The 19,757-nt window shown below is 38.5% G+C and overlaps 1 protein-coding gene across 5 annotated transcripts in view; it reads right to left on the bottom strand.

Annotated features, from left to right (window-relative positions):
* LOC143028419 (uncharacterized) overlaps positions 1 to 8,823 on the bottom strand; it is a 71,157-nt gene extending 62,334 nt beyond the window's left edge. For 3 of the 5 annotated variants that reach the window (XM_076190470.1, XM_076190473.1, XM_076190472.1), the window contains exons 1-3: positions 8,707 to 8,823; positions 5,541 to 5,694; positions 94 to 296 (exon numbers count right to left, since the gene is read on the bottom strand). In XM_076190470.1, the coding sequence (XP_076046585.1) occupies positions 94 to 296; positions 5,541 to 5,691 (354 nt within the window). In that variant the 5' untranslated portion in view covers positions 5,692 to 5,694; positions 8,707 to 8,823. Of the gene's footprint in view, positions 1 to 93; positions 297 to 5,540; positions 5,695 to 8,706 lie in introns of those variants that run through there. The other 2 variants (XM_076190471.1, XM_076190474.1) reach the window with 2 other exon arrangements.
* Between the last annotated feature and the right edge of the window lie 10,934 nt (positions 8,824 to 19,757).

Here is a 19,757-nt window from a genome sequence, read left to right as displayed (position 1 = left end):
AGCTAAAAAATATTCAAGACACGACACAAATATGATCAAAATTTGAACAATTATGATATTTGATAAAAATTCAATCAGAAATAGTCAACTCACGTAATTAGAATTCGATGAAACTCCCACTTGTGATGGATCAATAATGACTGTCCTTTCTCCATTTCCACGTAGTATAATGTGCCCAGGGAAAGATGACAACCCTGAATTGGCACCTGTGTCACCACCACCATCATCTTCACCCCCTCCCGTGTCCTGCACCTGCACCAGCTGCAGTGGCATAGTGATGACTGGAGCGTTTCCATCTGTATTAACAAGACAGAAAGTAATAATATGTCTCAATGCTGAAAGATTCCCATACATGAATAGAAAATAATCTACCACTAATAAAAAAATAATAAATTTTGGTAACAGGAAAGAGGCTAGGACAAGGGGAGTGAAAGAAAGGATAAATATATACACATGCACAGAAATGTAGATATATACACTCAACCCTCCATTTAACAGACAAATATGTGCAAGGACCAGTCTGTTTCTGCTAAATATAAACAGAATGGATTGGATCAGTAAATAACGGACAAATGACCGTTGTTGGCAATTTGGTACAGTATACATTTATAGATTTCTTTTACTGTGCCTGAAAATAATGTGGTAATATTGTATTATTGATTAGTTTTAACACACACAATAGGTGCAGATATGGGTTGATGTATCAATGTAAAATGTTGTGCAACAATAGCAGAATGACTTAGATCGGACAACTGTTCATATGCAATTGGGTCTTTGTCTGGCTCTATAACAGGTGGGATATTTCTTTTGTCTGTTAAATTGAGGATCCATTGTATTGGGTTCCATTAAATGAAAGGTCATGTGTGTGTGTATATATATATATATATATATATATATATATATATATATATATATATATGTATATATATATATATCTTTACACATATATGTATATGTATATACACACACAGTACTTGACATAGGATTGGTTTGCCAAGGCCATAGTGGACCAATACAATGTCGAAAATGGAAACACCTTTAAGGGGGATGAATTTTCACACCATTTGAATGTGTCACCAACCATTGTAGCATTGTGGGCAGAGTTAATCATCCTCTCAGAAACCAACATATTCACCTGATTTCTTGCTAATGTGGAGGGAGGATTTGTGCTGCAAGTGTCCCGTGTGTCCCTGCCTCTCAACCCCCACCGCCACCTCTTCTAACCCTCCCCAAGTGTTGTGAATATGGGCTCTAGTAAGTATTTATTGCAGGAGACCATTCCCCAAATCGTAGCCTTAAAGAAATTCGGTCATACAATGAAGGAATTAGCTGAACAGGTTGGTGTGTGTTCATGAAGTGTTAGATGCTGGGTTGCCAAATTTCACAAGGAGGGTGGCCTCAACATTCCAACTCAGAAAAAAAAAGAGGTATGGAAAGGCATTGAAGACCAGTTAAAGGACCCAGGCAATTGTAAAATGTCAGGTTAAGTCTAATCTATGAGTGACTGCAACGAAAATCAAGGAAAGTAACCGTGAAATGTTTGGTAAGGTGTCGGTCCGAACTGTGAATTGGAGGATCTGTGCTTGGGTAAGGTTGATCCTTACATTTGTCTATTATGTCTTTTTCATAGTTTATTTTTTCTTCCCTGCATATTTTTACATATTCATTTCTTAGTTTGATATATGTTTGCCACTTACCCTGTTTTTTTTTTCATCTTTTCCAAGCTTTGTCTCTTCTATCTTTTGCCTCACTACATTTTTTGTTGTACCAACATTTAATGTACACCTTTTCCTGTTTTTGTTTTGGTACATATTTATCCACTCCTTCATTATAGATTTCTTTTAATATCGTCCATTTCTCTTCCATCTTTGTTTCTTCATTAAAGAAGTTTTCCCAATTTCCTTTCTGAAAGAATTTTCTGAGTTTCTCAAAATCTGTTTTGTTGTACATTAGTCTTCCTTTTCTGTGTTTCTCATTTCTTCCCAAATAAATTTCCTCTTTTAGTTCAAACTCAATTAGTATGTGGTCACTCTTCCCAATTGGTGTCTTGTATTCCATTTTATCCACAATTTCAGGCTCTGATGTAAATATTAAGACTAGTCTCAACAGTTCTTCATTATTTCTATATCTCTGTTTTTTTTTTACCCATTGAGTCATTGTGTATTCAATGGTCATGTTCTGTAGTATATTTCCCCAAAGATCCTCTCCACCTTTCACTGTCATCTCCCAACATATTTCTTTAGAGTTAAAGTAACCCATAATTACTAAGTTTCCTTCTTTCAGTATTATATTTAATGCATGCTTTGTGTTTTCCAACATTTTGGAATGGTCACTCTCTTTCTAAGAATATGTTTTTTGGGGGCACATATATCACTACAAATTTTCTATTTTTCATGTCACAGTTTTCATTTTTTATCATAATCAATTCCACATTATTTTTTCCTTCTGTTATCTTTGTCACATTTAAGCCTTTCTTAGTCAAAAACATGACTCCTCCACCCTGTTTCTCCTCTCTATTTTTTATCCAGTGATTATATAAACCTTGTCCAACAGTATTTGGTGGTAGTGGACCTTTTAATTTTGTCTCCACAATTCCCATTATATCCAGTTTCTCTTCCGCCAGATAATTGTTTAATTCATTTAATCCTGAAATCATGCCATCTATGTTGGTATATGTTGATTTTAATTTTTTCCCTTTTCCTCCTTTTTTGTTTTCAGAGTTATATATATATATATATATATATATATATATATATACCATTTTCTCAGCCTCAAGTCCAATACTCCAAAAGAAACCCGTTCTTTTCAGTCTGTTCTCCTCTTTTTTTTGCTTCATTTCTTAGTGTCCTTTCCCTCTCTTTTTCCTCATAGCTCATTCCTCTTTTTATCTATATATTTTTGTAATGTTCACTTTTTGCCAACTTTGCTGTTTTTGTTAGTACTTCTGCTATTATTTGAAACCTTAATTCTATTATTAGTGGTCTATTTTTTCTTTAGAGTACAGTCCCATTCTATGCACTTCCTCTATTTCCTTTTTCATTTCTTGCCCCTCCTTTTGTATCTCTTTCAGAATCTTTTTTGCTATTAGTTTCTTTTCCTCTTATGTATCTAGCTACATTGTGTTCTTCTTTAATGCTATAAACTACCTTACACTTTTTTTTATCAACTTCATCTCTGACTCAATTTTTTTTCTCTTTAATCACTTTAATGACTATTTATTTTGCATTTTCTTACACTTTTTGTTGTACAATTTCTTTAAAAGTTATTTTTTGGTTTTCTTGTTCCACTTTCCATTGATTTTTTATTTCTTGGAGATCTGTCTCTTTTATGGTTTCTCCAACTTTCTTGGTCACCACTTGTATTTGTTCTTTTACTTCTTTTTTCAAAGCCTCATTTTTGTTAGTATCTTCATTTTTCATTCTTTTGTTCTCACTTTTGACTGTGTTTATTTTCTTTTTTAGATCATTAAGCTTCCTGTTTGTTTAGCATTTCATTTTTTTAAGTCACTCACTTCTTTATAAATTGCCTTGTATTCAGCTTTCAGATCTATAATTTCATTTATTAGTTCTGTAATCTCCTGATTTCTTAGAATATTTTTATACCTTGTTTCCCTTTCTAAATCTATACCTCTACCTAGTATTCCACTTTCTTTTGCAAACCCTGCAAATCCTATATTTTCATACCTTTGACTCCTTTTTGGTGTTTCCATGTTGCAAGTCTTTCTTGGGATGACACCTAACGGCAATTCAACCCTGCTTACATCTAGTCTTCTCTTTGTAGGTGTCATGAGGCACGAGTAGGTACACGAGAATACCAGTGTCAGCATCTTGATAATATATATTTTTTTGCAGTCATACATGAATTACCCCTGAATTCTGTGAACTGGTTTGATCACATTCTCTGAAGTGATTAAGACTAAGTATGTGTTTTTTCACCAAGTCAATTTTCTCATCCTCCACTTTGTTTCCATGCTTGTCTTTTTGGTCAGGTGTTCCTGTACTTGTATCCATCACTTTGTTCATAGCACTACGCACATGTTTCTTTGATACTACATGAAAGTTTAAGAAGGTGAGATGACACACTTTGATCACTTTGCCTCCCTTTTCAGTGTACTGAAATATATGCAACTCTTGACTCAGCTGATTTTCAACACTACTTCTTCTCACTTTCCTAGACTGCACATGATTAGAAAAGTAGTCAGTTTGCTTATCATGAGTGCCTAAACCATAGAAGCTAAATGTGGTCCCTACTCAACAAGTAAAAAAAAATTTGGTGACAATCCTAAGGTGGGCCCACTGCCTTGGAAGGAATCAGTACCCCACTCACACCCATGTAGTCCTTACCACTATCACATTTTGTCTTTCTTTGCACCTTTTTCCACTAGTCCACAAACTTTTAACTGGACACAGAACTCATGATTTCACCTTTGAATTATGAAACATAGATGTAATTCAATGTCTGTGTTAAAAGATTTGGTGAGCAACTGGTGTGGGAGTGTAGTGCATTGCTGATACAGTGGGAGTGTACATCACAGCATGCTCTATGTTGACTGGCCAGCCAGCCCACCAGGGGCTTTGTCAGGACATCCCTCTGGCTCACATCCATGGACCTGGTTGCTTTCAGACAATGACAGGAAATTTACTGATAATGATCCCTTTGTACACCAGCCATATGGTCAAGTTTTGCCATGCAATTGATGACAGCATGCAAAGAAATATTGCACCATTCTAGATCAACTGATGTGAAAATGGCAAGTTCACTCCTTTGACTCTGGATGCCTCATATACAGTGTGTGTATATATATATTTATGTGTGTATATATATATATATATATATATATATATTACTACTGATGACCCACTTTTGGAGAAGAATAAGCGAAGATATAGAGATCTGTATATTTCGATCACTTACTGTGATCCTCTTCAGCATATCTACTAAAGAGGATCACAGTAAGTGATCGAAGTATACAGATCTCTATATCTTCGCTTATTCTTCTCCGAAAATGAGTCATCAGTATTATTTTACAAATGTGCTACGACATAACTTTGTTGCGATATATATATATATATATATATATATATATATATATATATATATATATATATATATAGAGAGAGAGAGAGAGAGAGAGAGAGAGAGAGAGAGAGAGGAAAGAGGAGAGAGATGTGAGCATGTACAAGAACTTAATTGACAAAGTTTAGAAATACAATCCCCCATTGAAGAACTGACCCACTTTATTCAATATCAAACTGCACTGACTTCAGCTACAACACTGTTTTCAAAACATGTTTTGCATTTTGGTATATAATAAAGTGGATTTGTTTTTCAATGGGGAATATATTCCCAACATTTGTTGGGGAAGTTCATATAAATGCTATACATGATGGATTATTTCAATTTGTTTCTTTACAATATATGACCTCTACATATAATGTCCTACAAAACTGGAAAATATAATTATTAGGAAACAACAGTATAAATGATTATTATACATAAATTTTACATATTCCAAACTGTTTCATATTTTTTATTCTAACCTTGCTGCAGGAGTTGTGCATTTGTCAGGAGAGACATGGGTTGTTGTGCCAAATCATAGTGGAAGGCTCCATTGGAGGTAACTACAACATTCTCTCCTGATGGTTCGCCAAGTCCACTTGTATTCCCTGCCCTAACTTGTGCTGCTTCCATCTGCTGAAAAATATAATTATATACTCAGACATCTCTAAATACCAAACTTCATTCATAATGACTACCCTAATTCTACAAAAATTGATGAGGTAGTTATCTATAATCCACTTCATGTGAGTTACTGACTGCTAAAGTTGGATGAAGATGATACATTTGGGTCTTTGGTAATACACCTTGAGACCTGATGGGTACCTACACGTGGTGGTCTTGCAAGATGGATAGCTAATCTCCCCATTTTCAAATCCCATCAACCTCCTAACCTCCATTGAGAGGTGCAACCCTGAGGGGCTGACACTTGATCTATGGACTGAGCCCAAAATATATTAACTTCAATCATATCTTTTATACTGTTTCACATAGAGAGCTGGCAACTAGTGACTGATCTCTTCTTCCTACCACTTTCAGTTAGTGACATAAAAAGTCCCATATTGATTAAACACTGACAGCAGTCCAGAGTTTCTTCCCAGAGAGATCTATGGGAAGTTCTGAGGACAAATGCCATCTCTGGCTCCCATGACAAATCCTGTATGGGCAGCATGCAGAAGGTGGCAGTAGTACAGGAGGCTCACGAAGGAGATACAAAAACTGCATCGAAGACCTCCTTAAGAGGTGTGACATATAACCCCAAGAGTTCAATAACTTTGCTGATGACATGTATGACCTGGCATGCTGTGTGCGCCAGGGGAACCACCTGACTGAATGAAATAATCAAATGCTAGTATTAAACAGTAGCATTTAGGGTGGTCTGCAGAAGTGTAATTTCACCATTGAAGATGTAAAAACTATGACCGGAAGCCTCAGATTGAAATCAGCACCTGGACTAGATGGAATACATCATAAGGTACTACAGAATGTGTATCTGAATTGGTACATCTGCTTGAAATGATAGATAGTTTCAATTAGTTCAGGGAATTTGCCGGAACACTGGACCAAAGCCAATGTATTCCCAATCTTTACAAGTTATGATAGGACTAACCCCCTGAATTTGGGCTGTGAGTCTCACCTCTGTTCCCTGTATGGTAATGGAAAAACTCTTAAGAAGAGATGTAGTAGATTACTGGGAAAGAAATAACCTGATCATGAATTACCAACATGGGTTTGGAGCAGGGCAATCTTGCCTGACCCCGTTGCTAAACTACCTTGAAGATTTAGAAAACATGGTGGATGATGGGGAGAGAATTGATGTTGCATATCTTGATTTTCGAAAGGCATTTTATACTTTCCCCCATAGCTGACTTCTAGCAAAATTGGAAGCTCTAGGAGTTAGAGGAAAAATATACAGGTGGATATAGTGTTTGCTCAGAAACAGACAGCAAAGGGTGTGTATCAGGGGAACCTCCACAGAATAGTTGCATGTATGGAGCAGCGTCCCACTGAGGAGTGTATTGGGCCCAGTACTGTACCTAGTCTTCATAAATGACCTGCTAAACAACACTCAGTCAAATGGGAAACTCTTCGTTTATGATGCAAAAATATATTATCGGATAAGAACTGCAGATGGCATGACCCTACAACAGGATTTGAATATACTGAAGGAATGGAAACAAAAATGGCTGCTCCAGTACAATGAGGAGACGTAAAAGGTTAAGCATATCAGAAGGAACAACCCAATCTGTGAACAATATTTGGGACTGACACTACCGAAGGAAACACAAGAGGAAAAAGATCTCAGAGTAATTATTACTAATGACCTCAGGCTGTTGAGACAGGCCACTAAGGCTGCAGCAAAAGCAAATTCATTGCTGGGGCTAATAGAAATAAACTATGACAAGTCTTGATGTGGATATACTGATGTCCCTATACAAGTCAGTAGTAAGGCCATATCCTGAGTACTATGTTCAAGTGTGGTCTCCATATATGAGAGGTGACACAAAGAACCTAAAACAGGTACAGAAAAGGACCACCAAACTTGTCTGGGAATTGAAATACTGTCCATATGAGGAAAGATTAGCTTGACTGGAACTCGCCACACTTTGAAGAACAGAGGACCCATGGGTACATAATTGAAACCTTCAAAATCCTGAAAGGTTTGGATAAGGCTCGGGGTAAAGATTATCTACAGTTGGCTTCCAGACTGCCACCCAGAAACACGTCATGGCCTCAAGTAAATGAAACCATTCCACCAGACAGTAAAGATAAATATTTTTTACAGTTCAAGAGTAGTGAATAAGAGGAATAGTCTTATCGAGAACATAATCAGTAGCAAAAGTATTAATAATAAAAATAGTTATGGCCAATTTGAGACTGAGAGTTGAGAAAAGGCACCTTTTTATTATAGGCTTTAAGTTCTCTTGCACCTTTTACTTTCACTAAGGTAAGCATGGACATGAATTTGAGGTTAGGCTTGGTAAAAGATTAGAGAATAAGGAGACGAGGCCACAATGATTGTTACTCCTTTCCTGTACACTAGAATAAGAATTAGGGAAATACTATTATACTCATCCCACCCAAGACACTTTCTTGTCAAGAAATTATCCCATGGTTTTTTTGCCTACACTGGTTTTATGAAGATCTAACTCCTAGGCTAGTAAAAAGTAATTTTTACGTGTTTCGGTTCTAAAACTCAGCTCACGTTTAATCTTAAAATATATTCTCAGTTCCTACACTATCTATGCAATTTCTGGGTAAGGTCCTACGTGAAATTAATGTCTCTTGCTATCATGTGAAGCCACCTGCCAATGCTAGTGAAGCAATGACAACTTTAAGGTTTCCTGAGTACTAATGTTTCATTCCTCCTCAATACTAATTACCCAATATCAATAAAGAGGGTTTTAAATGCCACCCCCATTAACATTGGCCCTCTTCCCCCCTTTGACATTTCTATATTGTTTACGTCCAGGATCTCATTGTATTGCTCCGCCGTTATATAGTGCCTAATCCGCAGGCAATCATCTCATCTATGACACTTTTGAGAAAATTGCTGAAGCTCATCCCAAATAAATACTTCTGCTCCAACATTTTATTAAAATATATCTCAAAAAATTGAGTTAAAAAGGCATTTTACGGAGTTTTTACCTTTGATTTCCATGAACCAGTGCAGCAATGGCGGTAGTGTGTTCTTTGTCATGACGTCATTCCTGTTTTGTGTCGAGACATACGGCGGGAATTTTAAATTTAAGATCTGCGATAAAGAAAACTTTTAACATTTTGATATATCAGGAAAATAAAGTAAATTTTCTATAAAAGTACAATTAGAAAAACAAACAAATAACGGACGCTCGGTCATCCTCACTGACCTGGAGATGTACTTTAAAAATGAATCTCCGATGCCAAACGATTTTATTCAGTGGCAGGAAGACATTTATGACAAAATTATTGAACTCCAATCTAACTTTTTCGGTTCAGTGACGTGTGTTTTGTTCTAAGTAATGCCAAATATGAATAACTGGTTCGAAAATGAGTTAACCTCTTGAAATTATAATGAAATTCTACGCTTGGGATCGTCCATGTAGACGAGGGCGAAACTTTCTCAATCGACATTTTCATCTTAATGGTCAGTGGCTTAGGTTTGAACATCACGAGATTTTTTTGTCTACCTCTTTATTGAGCTGTGAGGTAATTCAAACATGTTCTGTGAAAGAATTAATCATGACAGACATATTGCCAAATAAATTCTGAATACATGTAAGGTTCATGAGGGTAAGATGGTTAAAGTGATTAGGCTTGGAAAAAGAGTAGCGGGTCGAGATCGACCGATACTGACTGTACTGACTGACTCAGAAGCGAGAAATAATGTAGGCTATTTAGAAACATAAAGGATTTGGGCAAGGACGACAACCTGAAGATTTTTAGGGTATCCTATGATTTAACCGAGAGAGAGAGGAATGGATAAGGAATTGTTGAAAAAGGCAAAAAACTTAACGGACTAGGGAGATGGGAAGCATGTGGTCAGAGTAGAAATCAGCCCAAGTATGTCATATGCTGGGAATGTAAATAATGTAAATAGAAAGTTTAGTGTTATATTTACAAATGTGGATGTATATACTTTCGATAAGATTTTAGAATTAAGGTCATTACTTGATACCTCAAGTGACAAGCCTAGCATTATTGCCCTCTCTGAAGTTGAACCTAAGCACTTCAGATATCGAAGAGATCTTGAAGAATATAACATTGAAGGATACGAGATGAAAGAAATTAATGTCATGGGTAATGAAAGTAGAGGTCTCTTGATATACGTGAAAAGGGGAATCAAGTATAGCAAAGTTGATCTGGCAAAACCCAAGAACTAAAATACAATTATGAAGCAAGGATCCACCACACGCTACCACAAAGTGTAAATGTGGATCTGGAGTCACAGGCGCAAGCCTCTTCCAGGAAGTCTTCTGTAAGTATCTGTAAGTTAACTCCTTGCATACCAAGAGATGCAGCTTGTTTGATCTGGGTAGCACCAGATGATTAGGAGTGATTTTAGGGTAATTTAAGTAAGGCACACACACACACACACAGCAGCTACAAAAATGGCACCTGCACTTGCAAACCTATCATACGAGGAGAGATTGGCTAAACTGGAGCTACCGACACTGGAGGAAAGAAGAGAGAGAGGAGACCTACTGACCATCTACAGAATCATGAAAGGCACAGAGATACTTGATAGAGAAGAATTACTAAACTGGGACAAGAGAAACACAAGAGGACATGGAAGGAAATTAAGAAAACATAGCTATAGAAGAGAACTGAAGAAAAACAGTTTTCCACAGAGTTTTAGACACTTGGAACAAACTGGATAATGAAATAGTAAGCGCAAAAACCATTCACGAGTTTAAAAGCAAACTAGACACTGAGAGATACAATGGCGGGACAACACGAGCATAGCTCCCCCTCCCGCAAAATACAACTAGGTAAATACAACATAACCAAAAAATACAACTTGGTAATTTACATACTATGACCTGAGGGCAGGACACCAAAACACCCGCTGTGATCTGAGGTAAACACACACACACACACACACACACACACACACACACACACACACACACACACACACACACACACACACACACACACACACACTTGGTAGAGTCCCCGGCTGTCACTACAGTGGTCCGGGTTCGAATCCTGCCCAGGGCTGAAATGATATCAGTACCGCTGCGCTTCGAGTCGTTACTCCAACTCCCGTGGGCGGGAGTTGGGTGTGTGTGTGCGTGTAAGGTCGCAGCATTACCCGTAGAGGGAGGGAAATGGCTGTCGATCACGAGTCCAACACATGATCCAAAAACCAAGGTGAACACACACACACACACACACACACACACACACACACACACACACACACACACACACACACACACACACACACACACACACATACACATATATATATATATGCAAAGTATACCACTTGGAAAAAGAAACTAAAGAAGCAGAGCGCTATCGTATATTACATCTTCAGTGCACTGAAGATGTAATATACAAATGCGCTCTGCGTAGTTAGTTTCTTTTTCCAAGTGGTCTACTTTGCATATATATATATGTATATTGAAACATTGTGACAGGTTTCATGAAGGTGGAAGAGAAAGACACGGGTCTAAGGCCGAGTTTATTCCTGACCGGTTTCGATTATAGCTTCTTCAGAGGATTGATGCTCCTGGATAACACTGACAGTATACATAGCAGACCCGACACCACAATCCCACCAACTAGGCACGGGACGCGCATGGGTGGACAGAGACCTGTAAATGATTAATTAAGAAAAAAAAAAAAAAAAAAAAAAAAAAAAAAATAATAATAATAATAATAATAATAATAATAATAATAATAATAATAATAATAATAATAATAATAATAATAATAATAATAATAATAATAATAATAATAATAATAATAAATGAATAAATAAAAAAAGAAATAAGATAAAATAAAATAAAATAAAATGAAATAAAATAAAAAGTGAGTTTCCCAAATCGTGTATTAAAGATGAGTAAAAGTGTAGAAATGACGAGAAAACTTGTGTGAGTGTAGAGTGTGTGGAACCTGCCGGACAAAAGGTCACCGGATGTTTCCCCACCGATCTAAGTCGGCGCCGTCTTTGTCTTACTCCTAACAGCTGCGTATTTCGCTGTGTATTTTGACCATTTTATGTCCCCTACTTTTTGGCTCATGTTGTCTTCGGTAGCTATGAATAAGGCCTCAATTACCTTTCTCTGTCTCCTTGTTAGGCCTTTTCTCAATACTTTTGCCTCTTGCCAGTTGGGTAGATGTTCTTTGTCTGCGTGGCCCACCTGCGCATTTGATAGGCGATGGCTTCTCAAATCCGCCTTGTGCTCCCTAATTCTCTTTTGAAAACCTTTATGGCTTTCGTCAAAGTACGCCTTCTTACATTTGCTACATGGGATCTTGTAGACTACACTTAGGTCGTTGGTTAGTTTTGTAATTGGTGTTACCAAGTGTCCTATTTTCTTACCTGTGTCATTAATAATTTCCAGCCCAAGCGGCCGTAAAGTGGCTCCCAGTGAGTAAGACTATACTATTTCCATTATCTCGTGACCCACAAGGTGTTGTCTGCCGTGTTGTCACGTACTGGATCAAAACATTCAGTATATACCGGAAGCTGTCCTCTATCCCGAGCATGACAAGGAATATTCTAAATTCATATTTATTTTTTCTTTAAATGGTAGGTGATATGAGTAATTGTTATACATGTAAAGAAAAGAAGAGAGTTGTTAAACGATGTGGCATCTCAGGTCAGGCCACGTGGTGTGGAAAGTCTCCTCTCATTCAATAATTCAATAATGACACGTATCCGATACAAAATATTTGGTATTTTTTTTTTACATTCCGTCATATATATCAATTGAACATAGCGGGAAACATATATATCAGACTCTTATTTTCACTTATAAGCAGCAACTTTCCCTTTTCTTGTAGTAATTACATATTATTGACATTAACCTTTACTACCAGAACACAATGTCTTCAGCTTATAAAAAGATGAAAAGGTTCTGAAAGAAATTATAAAAGTGAATTGTAAACCTACAAAAGAAGGGGATAAGCTTAATTTGATCATTTATTACAGGAACCCCAGAACATCATCTCTAGTCATGAAGAATAATTTGGCAGCACAAAGGGATAAATCAAAACAGACCAATGTTGTGTACAAATATACTTGTAATTTTAACAAATACGGTGCACTTTATACAGATGAGTATATCGGGTACACAACACATACACTTTCACAAGGACTCGCGTACCACATGCAGAACGGGGCGATAAAATCACGCATGACGAAATCTCACAAGAGCAACATATCAAGAGAACACCTAAACAAGAACACAATGATAATCGCCAGGAATGATGATAAAACAAAACTAAAATGCATGGAGGCAGTGATGATCAGGAATTATATGCCACTTATTAACATACAAGCAAAACATGTGCAGGACCCTACAGTTGTATGGGTCACGAGTAGCGGGCTGGCAAGGATGAATTGTCACAGTCCGTAGATCTCTCCTAATTCATATATTTTTGTAACATATTAGTATGTAGCTTTTCTGAATAAATTACCAGAAGATGCCTAATGCATAGGCGAAACATCGTAAAATGTTAGTTTTCCTACCCAATCATGGACTCGTTTGGAAGTATTTTGTATACACTCTCCCTCCTTCAGAGAGAAAAGTTATTAGAAGAATAGAAAGTCTCAATAAGATAACTAACGCCCAATTTGCTGTGTTATTTAATAAGAAATACATTGATGAGAACCTGCTTCACTAATATATATATATATATTTATATATATATATAATATATATATGCATATACATACATATATATACATATATATACATACACACACACACACACACACACACACACACACACACACACACATATATATATATATATATATATATATATATATATATATATATATATATATATATATATTGACGTTTCGTTCTCGGGGGATATCATCAAAACTGCATCTGTAACAATTAATCTACAATAGTTAAATATTACCAACATTAAATGCCACAAATTTTGAGAAATACAATATTGTAATTGTCAAAATATGTCACTTAATTGCTACGATAGGTGATTTAATATCTGTTTATCCTCCTAATGCAAAAAGATTAATAAGAACTCTGGAAAACCTTATTTTTAATAACTGAGAATGCTGTCCTTTTTAAACTCTACGTGTATATATACAGTATATATATATATATATATATATATATGTATATATATATATATGCAACAGTAATCACATAAAACACGCGAATAATGATATTTTGCTTGAAACCACGAGGAAATCAAAGATCGGAATACTGAACGTTTTCGTCTATTTAAGACATTTCAAAGTACATAGACAACAAAGTACAGCTATAAATACAATAGTGTAGAAGAATAGGAGAGATAACTCTGCATAAATACATAGGGATTGTTTTACAAATAAACAAAAATAGAAATGATAAAAAATATAGATAAAAACATTAATAACAGAAAAAATGAATAAAATAGATGACAATTGACACAGGTAATAAAAGATCACACAAGATTGCTAATCCGGAGCTTTTGATTGATGACAAAATTATCTAAACATAAATACATAAAAATTATGTAGACGAGTCTTGATTCTGGTTGGTAGAAGTCGCACCAATGGAAAGTCGCTTGGGCCGACTCTCATCTCGGGAACAAATGGGTGGTTTGAGGTAATAGGCTACTGCAGAATAACTTCTGGTGGGGGTTTCTTCTGGTAATCGGGCATACGTAAAATATTGTTTGATATTTCATAGTTGAGAAATAACAGAGAGTGCTGAGTCGCACTTAGTCCAGCAGCAGTCTGGAGATGTCCGAAACAATTCGGAAAAGCAAGAAGGCTTTGCACTTTGCGTGGAGATGGGCAATCGTTGTGGTCCTAAGGACTTCTTTAGCGGAGTTGTCGTAATCGACGAATGTAGAATAATTTCTACGTAGATTCAGATGGACCCTGGGCGTCTGCTTCTTTTCTTGCTCCGTTAAGACAGGCTTGCAATATTTCACTGGATTCCTAGTCATATTGAGGTTCCAGGGAACACTTTTGTGGATAATTTTGCCAAGGCAGCGACGAGGTTCAGCAGGATCACGTTGCCCTTGGCACCTATGATTATACAGATCAAGGGAGTTACCATCAGGAAAGCCATATTGATGGCCAAGGCCGACCATAGCAGTCTTATTTCTACTTAGGCCTCAGCACGGTGGTACTATCTCGTCACAAGGTCATCCGCCTGCTACCTGGTAGACGAACGGAATTTAGCTTCCACAGAATCCGCCTTGGATATCGCTGTGAGTGGGTGGCAAGTGTTACATGCAGGGTGAAACAAGCATGAACACTGCAAACTTTGTGGGACTGCAGTACAACAACCCCTCCAATATTACCTCTTAGTCCTAGAGTGCAGATTTACTGACCTTCGCTTAAGCCTCAGCTCGCCACTCATCTACGAAGGAGTGGCGCAGAATCTTAGCGTATCCCCTTCTGGAGTAGCCTTCAGCTTCCTAAAGATACACCTTCACCCTGGCGCATTCTATGGTCAAGGGATGCCTTCCTGCCCTGTTCCTGCTCCCTGCCTACTCTCTCTTCACCCCCGAACCGTCCTCTCCCGCTGATCTGCTCCTCATAAGTCAGACTGTCAACTGTAGATAGGACTACACACCTCCACCTTCTCCTCCGGGTACCACCACTCCCAACAGAGTGCCATAAACTGGACATCTCCTTGTGATTTTTATGTGTAAACTGTTCCGAACTGCGAATCGAAAAAAACGACTATACCTGGCTCTGGTCAGACCGTTACTGTGCTATTCCCCGGGATCGAGCCAGATGACATGCCCCCACAAACAACAACTACCATCAGGCAGCTTAGAATGCCTCGGTCGTGTTAATCACGGGTTCATGATAGAGCCATTTCAGAACATCTGAATCATTACACCAAGCTGCCAACGTCCGTCCAGTTAACCAACACAAATATAAACTACACTCTAGATATCTAGAGACTCCACGCCAGACATGAGCAACTACAGTTACCACGCATTCGCCGAGGCGTAAGCATATAAGGTTATGTGCATCCTCGTATATACGTGTGCTTATGTGTGCTTCGTTCCGTGGCTCTCACTGTCCTTTCTTTGCCAACTGTCTGTGCAGGTTGAGCACATACAATTTTGAATATGTTGTTTCCTCGAGCACCACTGTGTATAACTTTTTTTTTTTTTTTGGCAACGACGTCATAGTGTTGAGTGTTTAGTGGTTTGAGTGTGCGACGATCGCGATAGGGTCGCGAGCGTCGCCTCTTGACCTCTGAGTACAGTGGCTGCTTCGTTATCTCGGATACGGGTCACTCCTCCGTCCAACCACCACCATCCGTTCCCATACCTCACTGCTGTGTGTCACATCCCCTTTTGACGATTGGGCTGGTAACTTGAAGTGCCGCGCACTGACATGAGTACAAAATCTATTCCTCGTAGATGCAGACTTCTAAGACCACCGTCTCAGGGGTGAGACTTGGAGGAGCCGCCTCCCCGGCATTGTGACCCAGGCTTCTCTTCCGACCACGGATCACATCAAACCTTCGTCGCATACGGCCACCCCTGCTGATTCACTGGAGATTGCCCCCACCTCCTTTGTCCCGTGCGCCCATTATCGAGAGCACCCAGAGCGCTGTATCTCCCGGAACTCCCAACCCCTCACCAGCTCCTGTAACCCCTAATCCCACATCGGCTCCCGGGGAACTTACAGAAGGTGTAGTGGGAAGAAGGGGGGGTGTGTGTGTGGAGGCGGCTACCGCTACATCTTCTGTGAGTTCCCTGTAGGTACCACAACCGCTTGCGAAATTCAAGGTACAGAGGAACAATATATTCAACAATGCCTACAAGATTATCGTGGTTATCGAGCTAGACAACTGGAAGGCTAAGTTCACCATCCGGTCCTTTCTGCAAAAAGTGCTCGTACCGAGCCCACCTAAACGGACGTATCCTTTACGACGGCGTATCCTTTACAACGGCGTAACTTTTACAACAGCTACTTCCGCGAGGTGGGCCCCATTGGTTTTGCTCGACTAGAAGTAGGTGTAATCCTCCCTCTTATCTTGGCACCTCCTGGATGACGGGCCATCCCTGCATCCTGTCCACAGCCCTGGGTCAGAAGCAGTGTCGCAAGACACAGCACATCCACAGCAAGGCCGCTTCATAAATTCGGCGACCCCCCCTCTCCGTAACATCCATAGAAGTTTCAGATCTATAACTGAATGAAGGAATTAACTGATCAACATGGCTCTTTATCAAAATTCCTTTTGCTTGTACCTGATAACGCATATTTCCCAATTTACTTGTTACTGTTAATGGGGTACATTTCTCCTCCATGTCATAAGACTGTAATTGTGAGTGCCAATTGCAAGAGAATGATGCAGAGAATGATCTTTCCTAATCTTGGGAACCACAGAGGCTTCAAGTTCTGAGACTTTTGTAGTCTCAGTGGTCGAGAGGGTTAAAGCGTCGTACAGTAGTCTTACTGGCGCCTGAGCATTAGGTTTGAGTCCTGCACTAGACGGTCATAATATTATATATATGTATATGTATTTATATATATATATATATATATATATATGTGTGTGTGTGTGTGTGTGTGTGTGTGTGTGTGTGTGTGTGTGTGTGTGTGTGTGTGTGTGTGTGTGTGTGTGTGTGTGTGTGTGTGTGTGTGTGTACCATCGCGCTCGCTCGCTTCAAGGAGACAGAGTATCAACGTTAGATTTCCTCCTCCTCCTGGTAGTGCATAGCACGAGAGCTTGATTCCCCGTGATAGGAAAGCGAGCACACTTACATGACTGTAAGAGACTCGTAGATGAGGCTTGTAGATAAAGGTAGATAGATGGGTAGATGGTGAGGTTTTCTTTTTTATTGGATTGACTGTTTTGTAAACAACAGTTCGCGTTATATTTTCAAACAGGGGCTTGGGGACTCGATTTTTTTTTAATTTGTTTTGCTGATGTATACAATATGTAGACTAAGTATGTGTGCAATGAATTCGAGATTGATTAAGCAGTATTGCATGAGGAGTTGTAAAGGCGGATCTGATTGGAGAAAAGGTGGAAGAGGAAATTCAATTGGTTCACGATTGTAAGATCAAATCCTTAGGAGGTTCTTAAATAGAAAATTAAAGATCATTGGACTAAAGAAATCATGACGTCACTGCAGAACTGACATAGAACCTAAATTGAGTGTTCTCGAAGGAAGTCCCCTGGTGTACCTAAGAGAATAACGTTGTAGAAAATTTCTTGGAGAAAATCAAGGAAAAATGTCCACCGTTTAATTCCCCCTCTCCTATACATAAGATAATACTAAAATAACATACGTGATGTGCTATATCCTATACTAAGTGGAATCAACATCACAGAACTTGACTAAGTACGATAATCGGAGGAACAGGGCCTACCGACTAAAATTGTTAGTGACTATCATACGTAACAAAGACAGTGATGAAAGGAGAGTAGAAAGTGAAATAATTACTAAACGAAAGTAAAAACACGAAAGAAAGACGGACAGAGGCGACAACAGATTGGTGACAGACGGTCACAATGACCTTGAGAAATTGGGTTTCCTAGTATGGCGAATGCACAGCTCTGTATTATAGAAAATTGTGAAAGGGTGACTTTAGAATATTTTTCTTCCACGATAATGACATCGGCTTTCATCCGCCCAAAGTATACAATTCCGACACTCTCCTCTCCTTGTTTTCTTTCTTGTGAGGCGAGGTAACTAAGGAGACAAGCGATCAAGTAAATTAAAGGTATATTGATCTAAAGACATATTTTTATTATGCGTAAGCGAGCAACAAGTCATGCAAATGTGTTTGAATCATTCTCCTCTCCTTCTCTCCTTGCGAGGTGTGTATGTATTCGATGCTTTCCTCCTCCTTCTGTAGCCTGCTTCATACAAGCACCAGGAGACTATTAGACAGAGGGAGAGGAACGTTACACCAACACCAATGAGTTCGAGCCATCAGATCCTCGAACTTTCTTCCAGTAACGAGCACAGACATTGCAAGGTGCAGGTGCTTTGGGCTGGAAATTGGGCACTTCACTCTTTTGTATTATTCGTATTTGGTAATTATCCAGTAGGGTGCAACACCATTTTCCACAGTATAATTTCCTGAATGGTAAGAAAATGGAAAAAGGCTGAGAAATAATTTTTCATTAATTTTTATATATTTTTGGACCTTGGCGATCCTGAAGAAGAAACGAAGTCCTCACAAACCCTACAATGAAGCGAGTTTTTCTTTATTTTGTACATCCCCAACCATCGTTGCCATAACACCCCAGAATGGCGATTGCTCATTTTTGAATAAAAATTAATGTGTGAATGCTCAGTCATGAAATCACAATAGCGTTGCGCTGCAAGGTTTATCAGAACGGGGTCCTCGTGAAGAATGGCTACCTCTTCCTCGTCCAACGATGTGGCGGGTCACTGTTTATTTCCTTGGTCTTCTCCTCTCAGGCGTTGTCTACCCTGAAGCACGCTCGAGTTGTTGATGTTATTATTGTTCTGGAAAAAACCCGATCTGTATGTCTTGACTTCTTGCATTGCGATGCTATCTCGAATTCCGAAGTATCGGATACTGCTCTGTAAGAAACGTGGCCTCCCAGCAACGCGAACGGCCATCAACGTCAACAAAATTAAAATGGAGGAAAGAATTGAAGAGGGTATAGAGGCGTTGGAGGGAATGCAGGACGAGCTCGAAGAAGATGAAGATGCCTCGGCAATCCTGAAAAGGGAATGCCAGTTCCCAGAGCAACGTTTCTCAACCTTTTTACCCTTGCGTAACCTTTAAAATAAATTGCATGTCTCAAGGAACCCCTGCGCAAAAAAAGCATATACCATATCTTTCTCGTTTTATTTTCATCGTAATAATAGGTTAGATAGGATGATGTCTTTATTACATTGTTACAATAATCAAGAATATGTCGTGCGTGTTTAATTATGTTACGTATATGAAATTAGATAAAAGAAATCAAAAGTGAATTAGCTTACCTCACTTGTTCTCGCGGAACCCTTAGGGACCTTTTGCCCGGAACCCTGGTTTGGTTGAGAAACGTTATCCTAGA

This window comes from Oratosquilla oratoria, chromosome 9, assembly GCF_046742065.1.
Source record: "Oratosquilla oratoria isolate Oo_2021 chromosome 9, ASM4674206v1, whole genome shotgun sequence".
In the NCBI taxonomy this organism is placed as follows: domain Eukaryota; kingdom Metazoa; phylum Arthropoda; class Malacostraca; order Stomatopoda; family Squillidae; genus Oratosquilla; species Oratosquilla oratoria.
Note: the sequence above shows the minus strand (reverse complement) of the source record. Positions and strands in the feature narration are given on the sequence as shown.